At 40.3% G+C, this 14,779-nt stretch overlaps 1 protein-coding gene across 1 annotated transcript; it reads right to left on the bottom strand.

Moving 5' to 3' along the window:
• Positions 1–200: 200 nt before the first annotated feature.
• MAT2B (methionine adenosyltransferase 2 non-catalytic beta subunit) lies at positions 201–14,230 on the bottom strand. The gene is made up of 7 exons (XM_084637437.1): positions 14,062–14,230; positions 8,873–9,067; positions 7,787–7,901; positions 7,216–7,368; positions 5,493–5,686; positions 3,386–3,499; positions 201–1,805 (listed from the first exon to the last, which is right to left on the bottom strand). Exons 1-7 carry the CDS (start codon positions 14,122–14,124, stop codon positions 1,635–1,637), a joined length of 1,005 nt encoding a protein of 334 aa, XP_084493563.1. The 5' UTR covers positions 14,125–14,230; the 3' UTR covers positions 201–1,634.
• Between the last annotated feature and the right edge of the window lie 549 nt (positions 14,231–14,779).

Raw genomic sequence — 14,779 nt, 5'->3', positions numbered from 1 at the left:
TTAACACTCCACCCATCCCTTGGGGACTGTGGCCCATCCGTTGAGAAAGATTTCTCTAGCCCATGACTGTGGAGTTTAATTTACTTGAAGTATATCAATATGATTTTACCATTATTTCCTCCAGGACATATGAACATTGTGAAGGGGGTTGCAACTTGTTAAGATTTAGAAAAAATTCTTGAGTCAATCACGGACGCTGATGCCAGCAACATATATTTATTGTCATTTTCAAGATATAACTTATTGTGTGCATATCAGGAATTCAGATGAAAACCAAGTTTATGATAAACTCTTCTCATATATGGAATTAGAGGGACACATTTTCAAGTTGGCCTGTAAAAGATTTTTAAAACTGGTTATCTTCCAACTTTTTGATCCATAAAAGCCTGAAGGGTTTCCAGGTTTTTTCCTATTTATTTTTGCCTCAGATCTAGAATATCAAATCCAGTTTTCTGTGGTCTCCCAGGAAGATCTCAGAACAGGCATACTGTAAGCATCAAGCTCTTACTGGTAGTTTGAATCTCTAAACAAGGACATTAGTATACATCAATTCTCGGAAACATTAATTGGGCACTGAATTCAAATAGGTGTTAAGAACAAAGTTTTGAATAGTCTAAACTGTTTGCGGTAGGGAGCTTACACTGTTGTAGTTATTAAGCAAACCCTTAGTGTAGGCATTACACCAGTAAGACACTTACCACATCAGTGTATGTGCCTACCTCAGGAGTTTTCACAGGGGAGCGAGGTTGTTGTAGTCAAATTCTTGACTTTCTTCCCCTGAATTGTTCACCTTTCACTTTTATTTTTTGTTGCCCTTGTTTCACTACTTCTCCTACCATGCAGTGTTCCAGCCTACATAGGATCTGAGTTTCTAGTATAACAAACAAACAGGAAAACGAATATACACTTCAAGTCTTTACACAAAGCAAAGGCAGGCCCAAGCCCATTTCCCTCCCTACACTTGGCAGGTCACCTTTACAGAGAGACAAATGCATACAATGAGACAAGTGCATACAATGAACAAATATATGAAGCTGCAGGAGTTCCAAGATATACAACATTGTGAAAATATATCTCAAGCATAAAAACTACACTCAGTAATTGCAAAAATAAAGTTTCACATTCTTTTAAACATTTTGATCCAAGCTCAAAGCAAATGAACATTAAACTTCAATGATTCTCGCCTTAACTCACATTAGTACAATAACTTTAAAATTTAAAAGTAGAATCTTTTTTGGTGATAAAGAAACTGACCAGGTCCTTCAAAGAAGATACTGTACATATAGCAAAGATCCTAAGCATCAACAGTATATTCCAGCCAAAAGGAAGTCTCCAGCTGACCTGTTTCATACTTAGCATCAAATGTTACTGAAGACTAAGAACCATAATTCACTAGGATCAGATATTAGGTTAGACCAGTACAAACAGAAGGAAAAACAAAACACTTTAAACAAGGTTCATTTTTTGCCATTGAGCTTTTTAGGCTAACAATTTCACTAGTGCAAGACCATATTTTTACCTGATTCAATGAAAGCTCATAAGTGTCACAATTTTTAAGAACACTCATACAAAACTATTTTTTTCCTTTTTTAAAAAAGTGCCACATACCATACTTTAATTAAAAAGTTTACAAATTAATGGAAGACAGTCTGTCTCCATCTCTTGTCAACAAGGAAAGGCCAAAGCGATTCTCTGATCCCAACTCGAAAAGGCGTTCGTTGTCCTATTCCCAGCATCTCTAGTTTAGAGCAGTCGAGCTGAGCATTCCTCGGACGAAGAGCACCCACTACTGGGCTATCAGTAATCTTTAAAAAAAGAGAGAAAAACACTATATACAGTTAAAAACAGGGGCTTCTAAATAAGAATGAGTGCACACTACCATTTGTTGCTTTCAATATGTTTGTTCCCTTCAGGCAATTTTTCTGTTGCTGGACAGAGCCTACATAAGGAATTCCTGCCACCTGAAATGCCCTCTCTCTCCATCTCAGACTTCATCTCAAATTGAAGTAAGTTAAGATCCATTTTTTCCCTTACCCAAAATTTTTGAACAATGAAAGGCTAGGAAGACAAATTTTCATTTTGTAGAGCATTTAGGGACGGTGTGTATTAACCGCCCAACAGAAAATCTCATTTTACTTGTGCTCCTGGTGTGAATCTTCTTTATGACAAGTGGAAGAATTTCCTTCAGCTAGACAGCTACAAAATGCATCAGACCTGTCTGAACTGGTAAAGAGTGAGCCATTTAATGTTTTTCCACGTCGTCTCCTCTCTTCCATATCTTATCCCCACTTCCCTAACAACGGCCAGGAAATCAGCAGTTGTGGATAACGGATGAGGAGTGCATATTCGTGGGATGAAAAATGCTTTAGAGACCTGCTTCTGCCACCAACAGTAAAGGTTGTTAAATATATGATCTCAGACCAACCTAGTATTGTGTGTGTGTGTAAGGTGTCTTTCTTCCGTGTCACATTTCAGTACTAACTTTACTAATTAAGAATCCATGAACTTGTGAGCTAATAAGTCTCACTTTACCTTTAAATATAAACCCTAGAAGTTAACAGCATCTAACTAACAACATATGTAGTAGATTTCTTTTTTAAGTCTGATCCTGAGGTGCTAAGCATTTTCAAATTTTCCCTTTTTCCTGAAATTTCTTCCTTTACATATTTACATAAACTCAAAAGTTATATGTTTTTAAATCCACCATTCTAAATATCCATGGATATCTCTCAACAATGAAGACCTATTCAGAGAATGGAATTTGAAAAGAAATAATAGTAACTTAAACATTACGACAATACAAAGGAGATTATCTTCAAATTAAGATACAGTAAATTTTATAGTCTTCCTTTAATGAAAAATATAAGAGGCAACAATTAGTTACAACTTTATTGATTACTAGAGAAATTGCTCAGTTTACAAAAAGTAGTCTGTGAAACTAAGGTATGCTAAATTAAATCTATGACTGCTAATTAAGTAGTTGGCTAGTTGGTTATTATTCACTTTAAAAAAAATCAAAAGACTCTGCTTTAGCCAGCTGTATCCTAGAAGTACTTTACACACTGGACTTGCACATTTCTATAAGAATATACTGTACTTATGGGTAAACTGATTTCTGATTGGAATGATACATCTGTCATAGGAAAACAGAATCCAGTTAACATAGCAGCTGTCATTTCCCTGCAGCAGAAGATATCTGACAATGTTGTTGGCAATACGTCATGCCAAATTGAGGATTTTGGGGATTCTTCCTTTTGCAGTACTAACATGTAATTGTTCACACTATCAGGAGAAGCAGCTCACTTGTATTTTCAGTATAAGAAAGTGGCTCAAATGAAAACATTCAGAAATTTCTATACTTTTATATAGCCTCAACATTACTTACTGGTCTCAAGTGGCTGCTGGGGAGGTTGAAAGCATCTGCTATAGTACATGCCATTTCATACTTGGTCATCTGTTCATTACCAGACCAGTGGAATGTTCCTTTTATTGATGGATCCTAGAAAGAAACAAGCACAGATGAAGAAACAGAATGTACAGGCTGCCATTCAAACAAGATGATACCATCCTGAAAAACAAGTTAATAATTAATTGAAATATTTCTGGAACAAATACATTTCCAGAGTAGAGACTGAGCAGATGTTTGGGAAGTGAAAAACGTAGCCCTTATAAAGCTATCGGTGGGGCTGGCACAGTCCTGATGCTACACATATCTGGCCGGACTTTTCAGAGACAGTGAATATGCTTGACTCAACTGTGCATGAACTAAATGCGCTCTTAAAGACGACATGACAAAAAAGGTTCAACGTATAGAAAAATCCATTCTAAGCCAATCATTTATCAAAATTCAAATAATGCAAGTGTGAAAGACACCATGAACCCTATTCTCCCTCACATCAAATAAAGGCTATGTAGAAGTTCTCAGACTGAACAAAGGCATAATTTTTTTTTAATATATAAATAGATATAGGAGTTGACAAATCCAATTCTGTCCACGTAATACGGCTGGCTGTGCAGTATGCCACATTTTGAGTCAATTTACTTGTCACCATAGCAATTTCTGGGTAGTGACTGCCAAAGCTAATATTGCAAGACAATTTAGTGTTAGTGTTTCCACGTTTGTAACTTTTCAGCAAGCTGCAATTTTGCACTTTAGCATGAATTTTTCCACGCATGGTTCCTATCAATAGTTTTTGGGGGGAAACTATGCCTGCCAGTTTTGAGTTAAATTGGAAAAATACACTTATTTTAAAAAATACTAGTTGCAGTTTTTAGAAGAGTGATGGGACTGGGATAGTTAGAAACAGCTAAAGGTTGAAAGATGGCTCTTGGACATGTAAGCAGCTCTCTGGAGAGCTGTACTTCTGCCAGGTTGGGGGAGAGTGGGGGGGACACAACTTATTTTGGTTTTGCAGAACTATGATAGTTTGAAAACCCTCCTAGACTGTACATGTTCAATGAAGTGCACACAATGGACAGATTAACTGAACGTGCCTGCGCAACTCAGAAGTGTGCACTCTGCATAAAGATTCTGGGCTGCTCCCTCTTAAATTTGGAGCTACTGCCTTCTAGATAAGCCTCTAAGCCCTTATTTCCCCAGAACTGTGTTTGTTTGAAATTGGGATCATTAGAGAAAATTCAGTTAATGCTTCCTGGATTTTGAGCCCCAAAATGCACTCCAGGGCCCAGCATGTTTGAAACTTGTTACCGGGCAGTGCTTCCCTGGGCTTCTCTTTGGCCTTCTTACCTTCTCAGTTGGAGTCTGTCTACAGCAGCTAAATGTTATTACAAGGGTTATCTGCACAAATGAATACCTCCTCCATGGTCCTATTCTGACAGCTCAGCTGGAAGAGCTCTGTAGTAGCAACTTAATGAGGATTTGTATAAAATGGTAGAGAGCTCATGCTCCATTTCAGAGAAATTGGAACATTTACAGTTTCTCTGAAACCCCTACCTCTCTATCAACATTCACCCCCGTCTGTCTCTCTGCAGCTGCATCAAATATTTTTTAAACCGCACTCAGCACCACTGCATGAGCATCTTAAAAGAACTGTGTCCACCATAAAAAGTCTCATCAATCTTGATCTTAAAAAAACCCAAAGGGTAGAAAATTTAAGTGTACAATTTATTGTAGAAATACTATGGTGATGAACCGATGACTTGCATTTTTAGTCCTGGAGACAGCAAGATTCATGGTCATTCTAATTTCTTGTGCGCAAACAGCTAAGAAAGCTCTGGGTTCTGCTCTCGCACTCTCATCCTTGCAACTTATAATTCCAACATTTCCCAAGTAGCACAACACTCATTGAGGGTCATGGATAGAGAAGTGGTTACTGAAGTAGCAGAGGCTCAGCCCAGTGCTCTGTAAATTAGAACCAGAACCTTGGATTTGATTTGGTACTCAACTGTACCAAAGCATGGAGGGGAAAATTAAAAAACAAAAACAATCTGTATTTTGTCTAAAGGAGGCTCATTTTCTCAAAAATTCTCACCAACATTCTCTTCTCTGATAGCTGTCGGCAAACACTGGCTACATCCTTGATGTTGGTGGGAAATCTCTGTTGCCAGTGGTCCATATTGGCTGATTTGTTACTGAACTGCACTTTATCAAACATAACAGTCACAGCACTCTCTTCCAGCTTTTCTACCTCCCCGTATAAGACAGGAATTCTGAGCACTGCAGCACCTAAAGAGGAAAAATATTTTTTTAAAAGTGTTAAAAGGAAACTATGAATAACTATGACCTAATGAATCCTTGAGAATAACCCTAAGAGAATTACAGAACGTGGATAAAAATTGTTTTAGACCTTTGGTAAACTTTACATATATTCACATCCCTAAAAGAGAAACAGTATTAACTGTGCTTGTGTACAGTCTGCTGTCATCTCATTTTTAATCAATATGAATTTTTCAAATTTCATATAGAACTGAGAACATTTATATACAGTAAATTAAAGCTGCTAAAATTACACCAAAAGACATCTATTCCTCTTTGAGTAAAGCAGACATTTATATAGCTAATACTTTTATTCGAAGTGTTTATAATGCCAGTGATCTGTACTGTTAATGGACAGGGAGAGGCACCTACAGGTGAATTACCCAAGACTTGCAGAGAAAAGAGAATGAGCGAACAAAAGGCATCTCACAAGGGACCCATGGTGCAGGCAGGAGCGGAGGGGAGAAACAATATTACAGAGAAAGTGAGAAATTAGTAAACACAGGGAATTAAATGAACTCAAGTGGCTACTTTAAAAAAAAATCAAAGAAAATATGTAAATGTAGGCAATTAGGAAGTGAAGAAGAAGAACATATAAGTTGCTGAGACTGTAAAAGAGATTTTTTCATTAATGCCGTGACTATATACAAGACTGCTGTCTGGATGATATACTCCCTACTGTAGGAAGGGAATTACCATTTGTTTTGACACTAACAGTTTTTGAAAGGTTATCAAAACTGAGACGGGAAGAAAGAACAAAGAACCATTTTGGGTTGTTGTTTTTTGGTTTTGTTTTTAAAGGAAGCAAAGTGATCTCTCACTGCTTCAAACAAAAAAAAAAAAATCATAAGAAAAGCCACTAAAAACCTAATTGTAAATAGAACTATTCACAATACAAATATATAAAGATCTTCCAATACAAACTTGATTGTAATTCTATAATAAAAGAAACCAAAGTTAACAGTTGAAAGACTGATCCATATACTATTTGGATTTTAGTAAAACAACCAATTCAGTGTATTATGATATCTTACTCAAAATCAACTTAAATCTGCTTACACAGGAATACTGCCACAGACTAATTACTGACTGAAAGACCATAACCAAAGGGTTATGAAACATAGCAAAATACTGAGTTGGGGAAGGTGTCTAGTGTTGGTTCCAGTCTTACCTTCATTACCAATCCAGAAGAGGGAGCAAACAGCATCTTAATAAAATGAATAGATCATACTAAATTGGGAGGTTTTGTAAACACTGTTAGGACATAAATAATACAGAAGCAGCTATGGAGATTTGGAATATCAGCAAAGAAAATTAGATTCCACTTGTAAGAAAGAGAAAACAATCCCACAGAGACAGGAAGTTAGATTAGATGTTTTAATAGGTCTTTTCCAAATCCAGAGTCTATGATTGTATTAATTTAATATGACCTATTAGCTCATCTGTAACAAAGTGAGAAGAAAAAACCTTCAATGGAAGGCTTTAAATTGTGTTCTTACCTTCATTATTGTCAAGGACTGCCTTTTCTCCTTCTAGTTTAGTTTTACCATAAAGATTTAGGGGATTTGGTGCATCACTCTCTTTATAAGGAGGATTTGTTCCATCAAACACATAGTCTGTACTAATGTAGATCAGAAATGCTCCAATTCCAGCTAAGATAAAAGATGTGTGGTCGGGGAAGAAAGAAAACTTACTATGAGCCTTTAGTGATAGAAGGGAAAATTGCTATTCATTGCACCTAAAGACATTTGTACTCCAATTCAAATTCACTATAATTCATACTTTCAGTATGAAACTACAGTCATAGATGGGGAAAAATGCATGTTCTAGATTCAATACTATCCCCTTGCCTTCTCACCCCTTCATTCCCTGACTTTGTCTCCTTGATAATCCTCCACACATACACATGTGCAGTCTTCACCTAAATAAGCTAGATAGAAAGCTTGTTGAGGCAATGATGGATCTTGGCTGTTTAAGTGTGAAGTGCTAATGCATACTTATGCCACTGTATAAATTAATGCAGTATCCTCGCAAAAAAAAAAAAATGAATCCATCTCATTGTCTCTTTACCTGCTTCTTTTGCTAAGTTCCCTGAAGCAGTCACATTGAGCTGAGAAACAACATCTGCTTGACTTTCTACAACATCTGGTCTTCTCTCAGCAGCACAATGCACTATCACATGAGGCTGAAAATTAAAGACTCAATTTTAATGAGGAACAAAATAAAAAAATTGCAATTGTGCCCTCAACATAGAAACCAGGTCTGTCTCATCTACAGAGAAACTAACTAGTATTTTGATTTAATTGTGGCACTGATCCACAACGATCATCATTTATTGTGAAATCTCAAATAGCTTTCTTTCCTTTGGAAATGCAATAGAATAAAGCTGCCTTAAGGTTTTATAATTAATACCTAAGGGTCTCATTTAGTAATTTTGCAGTCATGATCCTCAATAATATCTATCTTACAGCAAGGAGTTTTGTTCTCATCTGAGTGTTAAGGATTATATGGGTTAGACTCAATACCCAATCATCCACAATGGTAATTAAACAATGCTAACCAAATTAGATTTAAATGGTATTAATGCAGAGTTCATAAATGATTTGCTTGGCAGGTGTAGACCAGACACAAGAGCTTTCTAACTCTTTTCTAGACTAGGTCCCTATTTATTCTAGAATAAGCTTTTTAAAAATTTATTTCTTGGAAGCTGTGAAACAGCTCGGAAGTTTGTGAAACACAGAATTGGCTGTTACAAGGCGATTTCTGCCATGAGAGAAACAAGGTATACAATTATTCTGTATCTTTAGTGTAATGAAACCTTATTGTAACATTGCAGTGTCTCCATACAAATCATTACAGAAATGTAACAGCTTTTTATTTAACTACTAAATGGGTGTTTACACACTGACTTGTTGTTGATTGCGTAATAACCCTAGATACAACAAACACAGAGTAGTCACTGTACAAATTAGGGGAACAAGAAAACTGCCATCTTCTTCGAAACTACTACCTCAGAAGGATTTTGGAGTGCCACTTGGATCGTATGAGCTAAATGGTGTAAGACATCTTAAACTTATTTGTTTAATGAAGGATACACATAACTTGCCATTTTGCACTGGAGACTGTCTGCTTCTTCTTTCCTTCCAGTAATCTTACCTGAAAATCCTGGATAATGTCATGAACCCCAATAGAATCCAGAAGATTAACCCGCTCAAATTTGGGTCGAGCTCTACTGTATCCACAGCCAACTGCATGCCAATTGTTTTCATTAAATTCTTTGTACACTGCTCTTCCAAGAAGCCCAGTAGCTCCTGTAATCAGAACACGTCTATTGGGAATATTAGCATCTTCCTGGGTGGGGGGAAAACAAAAACAAAAAAAACCCCACACATTTTTATTTCTTTCCATTATACTTAATGTCTCAGTTTAATGTTTTGCTATTTGAATGCAACCATAATCATATTATTCCTGAAAAATGTCCAGGTTTGCTTTCTTCACTGTTTTCAAAAACGTAGTGATTAAGTGATACATTGAGCCCTATAAAGCTTTGTAAAATGTAAATACTTGAAAGCATAGGATAATGTTACAGCAGCAAATATAGATACACATTTGTGTTATATTTCAGAGATCTGAACTGCTAAGCTTCATTCAGAAACTTATTTATGTCAGTAGCGCTAAACAAAGAATTTAAAAAAATCAAAAACGAAGGGTCAGATATTTAAGGGAGCTCATAATTCAAGAGCTCCCCTGCACAACAGGAACTGCTAAGTGATGAGTGCTTCTGAAGATCTGACTCTGAATGTTTTATTGAAAAAGCTGTGAACTAATCCTGCAATGAGCTCCTTCTGGGCAGCCTCTGTGCCCAGGAAGAGTCCCACTCATTACAAAAGGATTCTGCAGAGGTATTCCCATCAGGAGCTCACTGCAGAATTGAGATGTAAATTGAATATTTCAGGCAAATAATTAATAAAATATTCACACAATTCATGTTTAGTTGGACAAGATGCATCAGAAAAATGCTTTGATTATTTAACTGTTCCAACTGTCCATGTGGTATACTAAAGCATACTTCAGTGCTTAACAAGATTACCTACAGATAAACTTATATAAATTACATACAAAATGGAGCATGCAAGAATCTTTAATAATAAAAAGTGACTAGCAACCTCAATATAGGGGTTGTGAGCTGCTTCCCTTATAATTATAAGCAAGAATATGTTATTCTTAAATTTAGTCAGGTAACTGGATGATGTTTTAGAGAATCATTCTGAATTTACAAGTCAAAAATTGGATGCTCATTTAAATTTGCACTAGAAACTGAGAACACATCCGATGAAATCTAAGCAAAATGATAACCTTTAACAGTTTAACTAGATGCAATTTGTATTCTGTTACTCTACCTTGCTGAGACAGCACAAATGAGTAAGCAAGTTTATGACCAGGAAACCATTTCAAACACTGGGATAAACAATCATGGGTCTTTTCAATCTGCCATAGGTTCAGAACAAATGTATTCTAAGTAACAGGGCTGTTACTCTGAAACCTGTCATTCTAAGTATGAAATAGATCAGATTTCCCAACCTCTATACATAACCCACCCACAATAAGCATTGCATTGATTCTTCATTGAATGCCTCCCTGAAGCAATGTTTGCTCTGCAAGTAGATCCAGTGGGTGCCTTTGATGGTGTTCATGGTTTTGTGTGTCAGCAGGAGCACTGACAGAGTGAACAGAACCTGTGTGTCAGCAGAAGCACTGACAGAGTGAACAGTAACAAGTCTTGTCGATTTCAAGGTTCCTTAGGAAATCAGCTACAGAGGTACTGGAGCATTCTTTTTGCAGACTCAGAATGACAACACCCTATCTGAACACATTCAGAAGATTTTCCTTTAAAACCAGAAGACATAGAAGCTTAAATGCTAACTCCTTGTTTTGCTCCACATTCCCCTTTCTGCAAGAAAAGATTCCTGTTGCTTCTGCATTTCTCTAACTAAAGGGGCAGGGCTAAATATTATATATTAAAGTTATGTCTGGTAACTTCTGTGCCTAGGTAACTCAAGCTGCACAGGTCTGCTAACTCTTTTTTTGAGCTTGTTAAAATTACCAATCCCACTTTATATCAAATTACAAGAGGGTGGATACTTTGACTTTAATATTAAAACTGTGACATGACTGCTGAATGTCAGCCTGAGTTTTACTGTAGTCCTGCATGATTGGAGGATACATTCAAAAAGCTAGTTATGGCTATGAAGGTTTCTGATAAGATTTCTCTCTCTATGACTTAAGTTAAAAATATAAAGCAACATAAAGAATAGTCTATAATGTTTTGAGTGTCATTCCGTTACACATACGTTTTTATCAGATTAACAGATTCAACTATAAAGAGTGCCTGGAAATCCTGGCAGCAATCACTTGCATTCAAACACTTCCAACTATGAATATAAAAGTAGAATAACGCACTGTACAGATACGTCTCACTCTTCTAGGTGTTCACTGAGGACAGAGGCAAAGGAAGTTTTGAAGCACGAACTGGGATGTTAACCTGAGTTATTTAACAGTAAAGTCTGAAATAAGATCAAAAGAACTTTAATCAGAGGTCTCTTTCAGATAAAAAGAATGAATACACAATGACACCAAAAGCTGAGAAACAGAATATTTCAAAAGACAACATTCCTCTGTAGACACTAGTTGAATGCAATTTAAGAGTATAAGTTTTCAAAAGAGGTGGTAAGTTTCAGCTTTCAACTTGAAAGCGGTTATAAAAATATTTGATGAAAAGAGTTAGTTAAGGAGTTAAGAGCTTGACAGCATGAGACAACAATGAAGTCCAACTATTAAAATCCTTTAAATTTCAAAGCTAATATAATTTAGTGATGACAATACACAGTAATTGGATCTGAACTGGCAAGCAATGCAGTTTTCGGCTGTACCATGCACAGAAATATCTGAACTGGGAAGTCACTGTCAAGACTATCCCTAGAATACTCCAGTTAGTTTTGGACACCCTCAACAACAAAAATGAATGGGAACTCAGAAAAAAGTGATGAAAAGGCTGACAGACTTGAGTTGTAAAGACAGAAAAGTGAACATATCAAAATATTTGACTAGAGCAAGGGAGGGACAACTACTGCCCATCACGGCTTTCAATCCAGCCCACGGGATTGCCAGCCCCGTGGCGTAGCGGGGCTACAGCAGGCTCTATGCCTGCCCTGGCCCTGCACCGCTCCCAGAAGCGGCCGGCACCACATCCCTGCGGCCCCGGGGGAGGGGCAGAGTGCTCTATGCACTGCCCTTGCCTGCAGGCACCGCCCCCTGCAACTCCCATTGGCTGGGAACAGGGAAACGCAGCCAATGGGAGCTTCAGGGGGTGGTACCTGCCCCACCCCACCCCTAGGAATCACTGCCAGACATGCCAGCCACTTTCGGGAGCAGTGTGGGGCCAGGGCAGGCAGGGAGCCTGCCTTAGCCCTGCTTTGTGCTGCTGCCACCCCAGAGGCTGCTCGAGGTAACCAGCGCCAGCCCAGAGCCTGCATCCCACTGCCCCTTCCCTGAGGCCCTACCCCCCTGCCTTGAGCCCCCGCCGCACCCCTCCTGCACCTCAACCCCTTGCCAAGTCCCCTCCCATACTCTGTACCCCCTCCTGCACCCCAACACTCTGCCCTGAGCCCCCTACTGTATCCCCTCTTGCGCCCCAACCACACTCCAACCCCCTACCCTAGCCCTATATTCATGGTTCAGCATAAGATTTCCCCACCCAGATGTGGCCTTCGGGCCAAAAAGTTTGCCCACCCCTGGACTAGAGGGAAATTTAATCTCTCTCACTTATTTACCAAAATTTTGAAAAACACTTCTAACAGTATTTAAACACCACATTGCAAATATTAAAGACAAAGACACCTATAATCAGTAGTAAAAGTGTTGCTATAACATTAATATAAAACAAAATTATGAAAAAATTAGTCATTAATTCTTGTTCCACCAATCAATAAAAAACTACAAGACCAAATAGGTATAGGTGGATTTTCCAAGGCAGCAAATTCAGGTAAGAGGCCTGCACTGGGAACATTTTTCTGCAAAGTAAAAACACTCCTTAGGTTCTTCACTGTTGTCATGGAATAAAAAGGTAGACAGGTCCCAGATTGTTCAAGTATATGAAGCTTGTAAATACTCTCAAGCTAAAATAAAAAGATATGATGACAACAGTTACCTACCAGGTTACTAGGAGTCAGAATTTCTAAATTCTAATCCCAGGCCAATATCTCCAGCAAAATTCAGGGGACTCAAATGATATAATGGTGCCCTGAGACTACTCAAAAAAAAAGTCTGACATAAAATCTGAGCCACCAGTACAAGTGGCAAGAGCTTTTTGTATACCATGTCTACCTTTAGATGTTTGCAAAATTAGTGGTGATGCGGTTATACAGAAAATATCTTGTGAACAATGCTTCCCTTTCTTCTTCAGTGGATAAGGATAGAGTCTTAGACCACCACAAAAAGAGTGCTATTGTTCCCCCTGGAGGTGAACATCTGGATGAGGCACAAGCTGGTTTATTAAAATCAAATTAAAGAGCATATACAACAGAAGTGGTAGTAATGGATCCCACTAAACATATTATCTTCAAATAAATTGAATTCATACATTTAGATAATGCAGAAATAAATTACTTCCATCCCCCCCCAAGGAACCGGAAGCTGAAGGAACCTTTTCATCAGGTTATCTAATGACAGTTTCATAAATAACTACTTCTTACCGCCCAGAAATCTAATTAGGTCTGTTTTCCTTCTTTATGTCCACTGATATTTTTAATGCGGTACTGATGAGCACTGCTGTCTGGCTAGGTTTGGTGTAGGGCTGCATCAGACTTGACAGCAGGAACACTTATTTCAAGGCTAAGAGATTCATTCTGCAGTAGGCAACTCGTCTGGGGAGCTAGGTGACCCTGGCTGGCCTGGAGAGCGGGGGTGGGGCTGGGCAGGCCCGCTGATGAGCGCTCAGGCTACTTGGGAGCCGGGTCTCCACTCAGAGTCATGCCACAGGAGTGTAGCTGTCCCGCTCCCCCGCACCCGCTGCGGGGGGGGCGGGGCGAGAGACAGCGCCACCCGACCCAGCCGGGAGCTCGCCCGATGCGGCGCCGACGCAAGGCGACGGCTCTCCGGGGTGCAGGCCTCGGGGGGCGAGCTAGAAGCAGGCCGCAGTTGCCGCCCGCAGGGGAGGGGTCTGGCGAGTTGGTCACGGTGGCTGGAGCCCCCGCCAGTAGCTGTTACGGGACAGGCCGAGCCCAAGGCCCCCCGGCCGCTCTGCGCACCCTGCCCCAGCGCTCGGACCGCCAACGCGCCCCGCTCACCTCCACCAGCTCGCACTGCCCCGGCACGAAGCGGATCTTGAGCTCCTTCTCCCGGCCAACCATCCCCGCCGGCCTCGGCCTCCCGCTGCGCCACCGACCCCCTCGCGACCGACGACCGCTTCCGCGCTCACTGCGCAGCTCAGCAGCTGATTGGCTCCTCAGCCGGGAGAGACGGGGTGTATGTGAGGCACGCGAAGGCCCCTCCCGCCAGCTCATTGGCCCCGCTCTCAGCTAGCTCACGCGCAGGGCTCAGGAACACGCCCATTGGCCGGAGGGGGCCCTTACACGAGCTTCTTAAAGGCGCAGCAGCCCTGTTACGCTTTGTTTTGATTAACAGGAGGGCAGCAGTAAATCGGCGGCCCAGCCTAGCCCGGCTGAGGAGCCCATCAGCTGCTCCCCAGTGCGGGTGCAGCTGTTGCCGCCTAGGCCGGACTTAGCTAAGGCTGAGTTGGCTGGTGCGAGCTACACCCTGGTCTAGGCAAGGCCCAGCGGCAGGGAGAGTGCTGGTGGGGCCCGGGTCAAGCCCTCCCGCTGCGGGCATCGGGGGCCAACAGGGCTGGTCCCTGGCAGGCCCAGCGCTGTGCCAGAGCTCAGCTCCCTCTGCGAACTGAGGGCCCCATCCTCACTCGTTTACAGTGGGCTGGGGTAGGGGCGTGGGAGGGGGAGGGGGAGGGGGCTCCCTCTGGGGTGGGGCTGGGGATGCGGGATTTGGAGTGGA

Source organism: Lepidochelys olivacea (assembly GCF_965140295.1).
Source record: "Lepidochelys olivacea isolate rLepOli2 genome assembly, chromosome: 8".
Classification (NCBI taxonomy): domain Eukaryota; kingdom Metazoa; phylum Chordata; order Testudines; family Cheloniidae; genus Lepidochelys; species Lepidochelys olivacea.
This window is presented reverse-complemented; position numbering and strand designations above follow the sequence as displayed.

Excerpts from the sequence above, each read along its gene's own strand:
- MAT2B (XM_084637437.1), bottom strand. The coding sequence starts at position 14,124 with ATGGTTGGCCGGGAGAAGGAGCTCAAGATCCGCTTCGTGCCGGGGCAG. Across the intron at positions 9,068-14,061 it reads GGCAGTGCGAGCTGGTGGAG|GAAGATGCTAATATTCCCAA; the intron begins GTGAGCGGGGCG and ends CCCCCCACCCAG. Across the intron at positions 7,902-8,872 it reads ACATTATCCAGGATTTTCAG|CCTCATGTGATAGTGCATTG; the intron begins GTAAGATTACTG and ends TTTAATTTTCAG.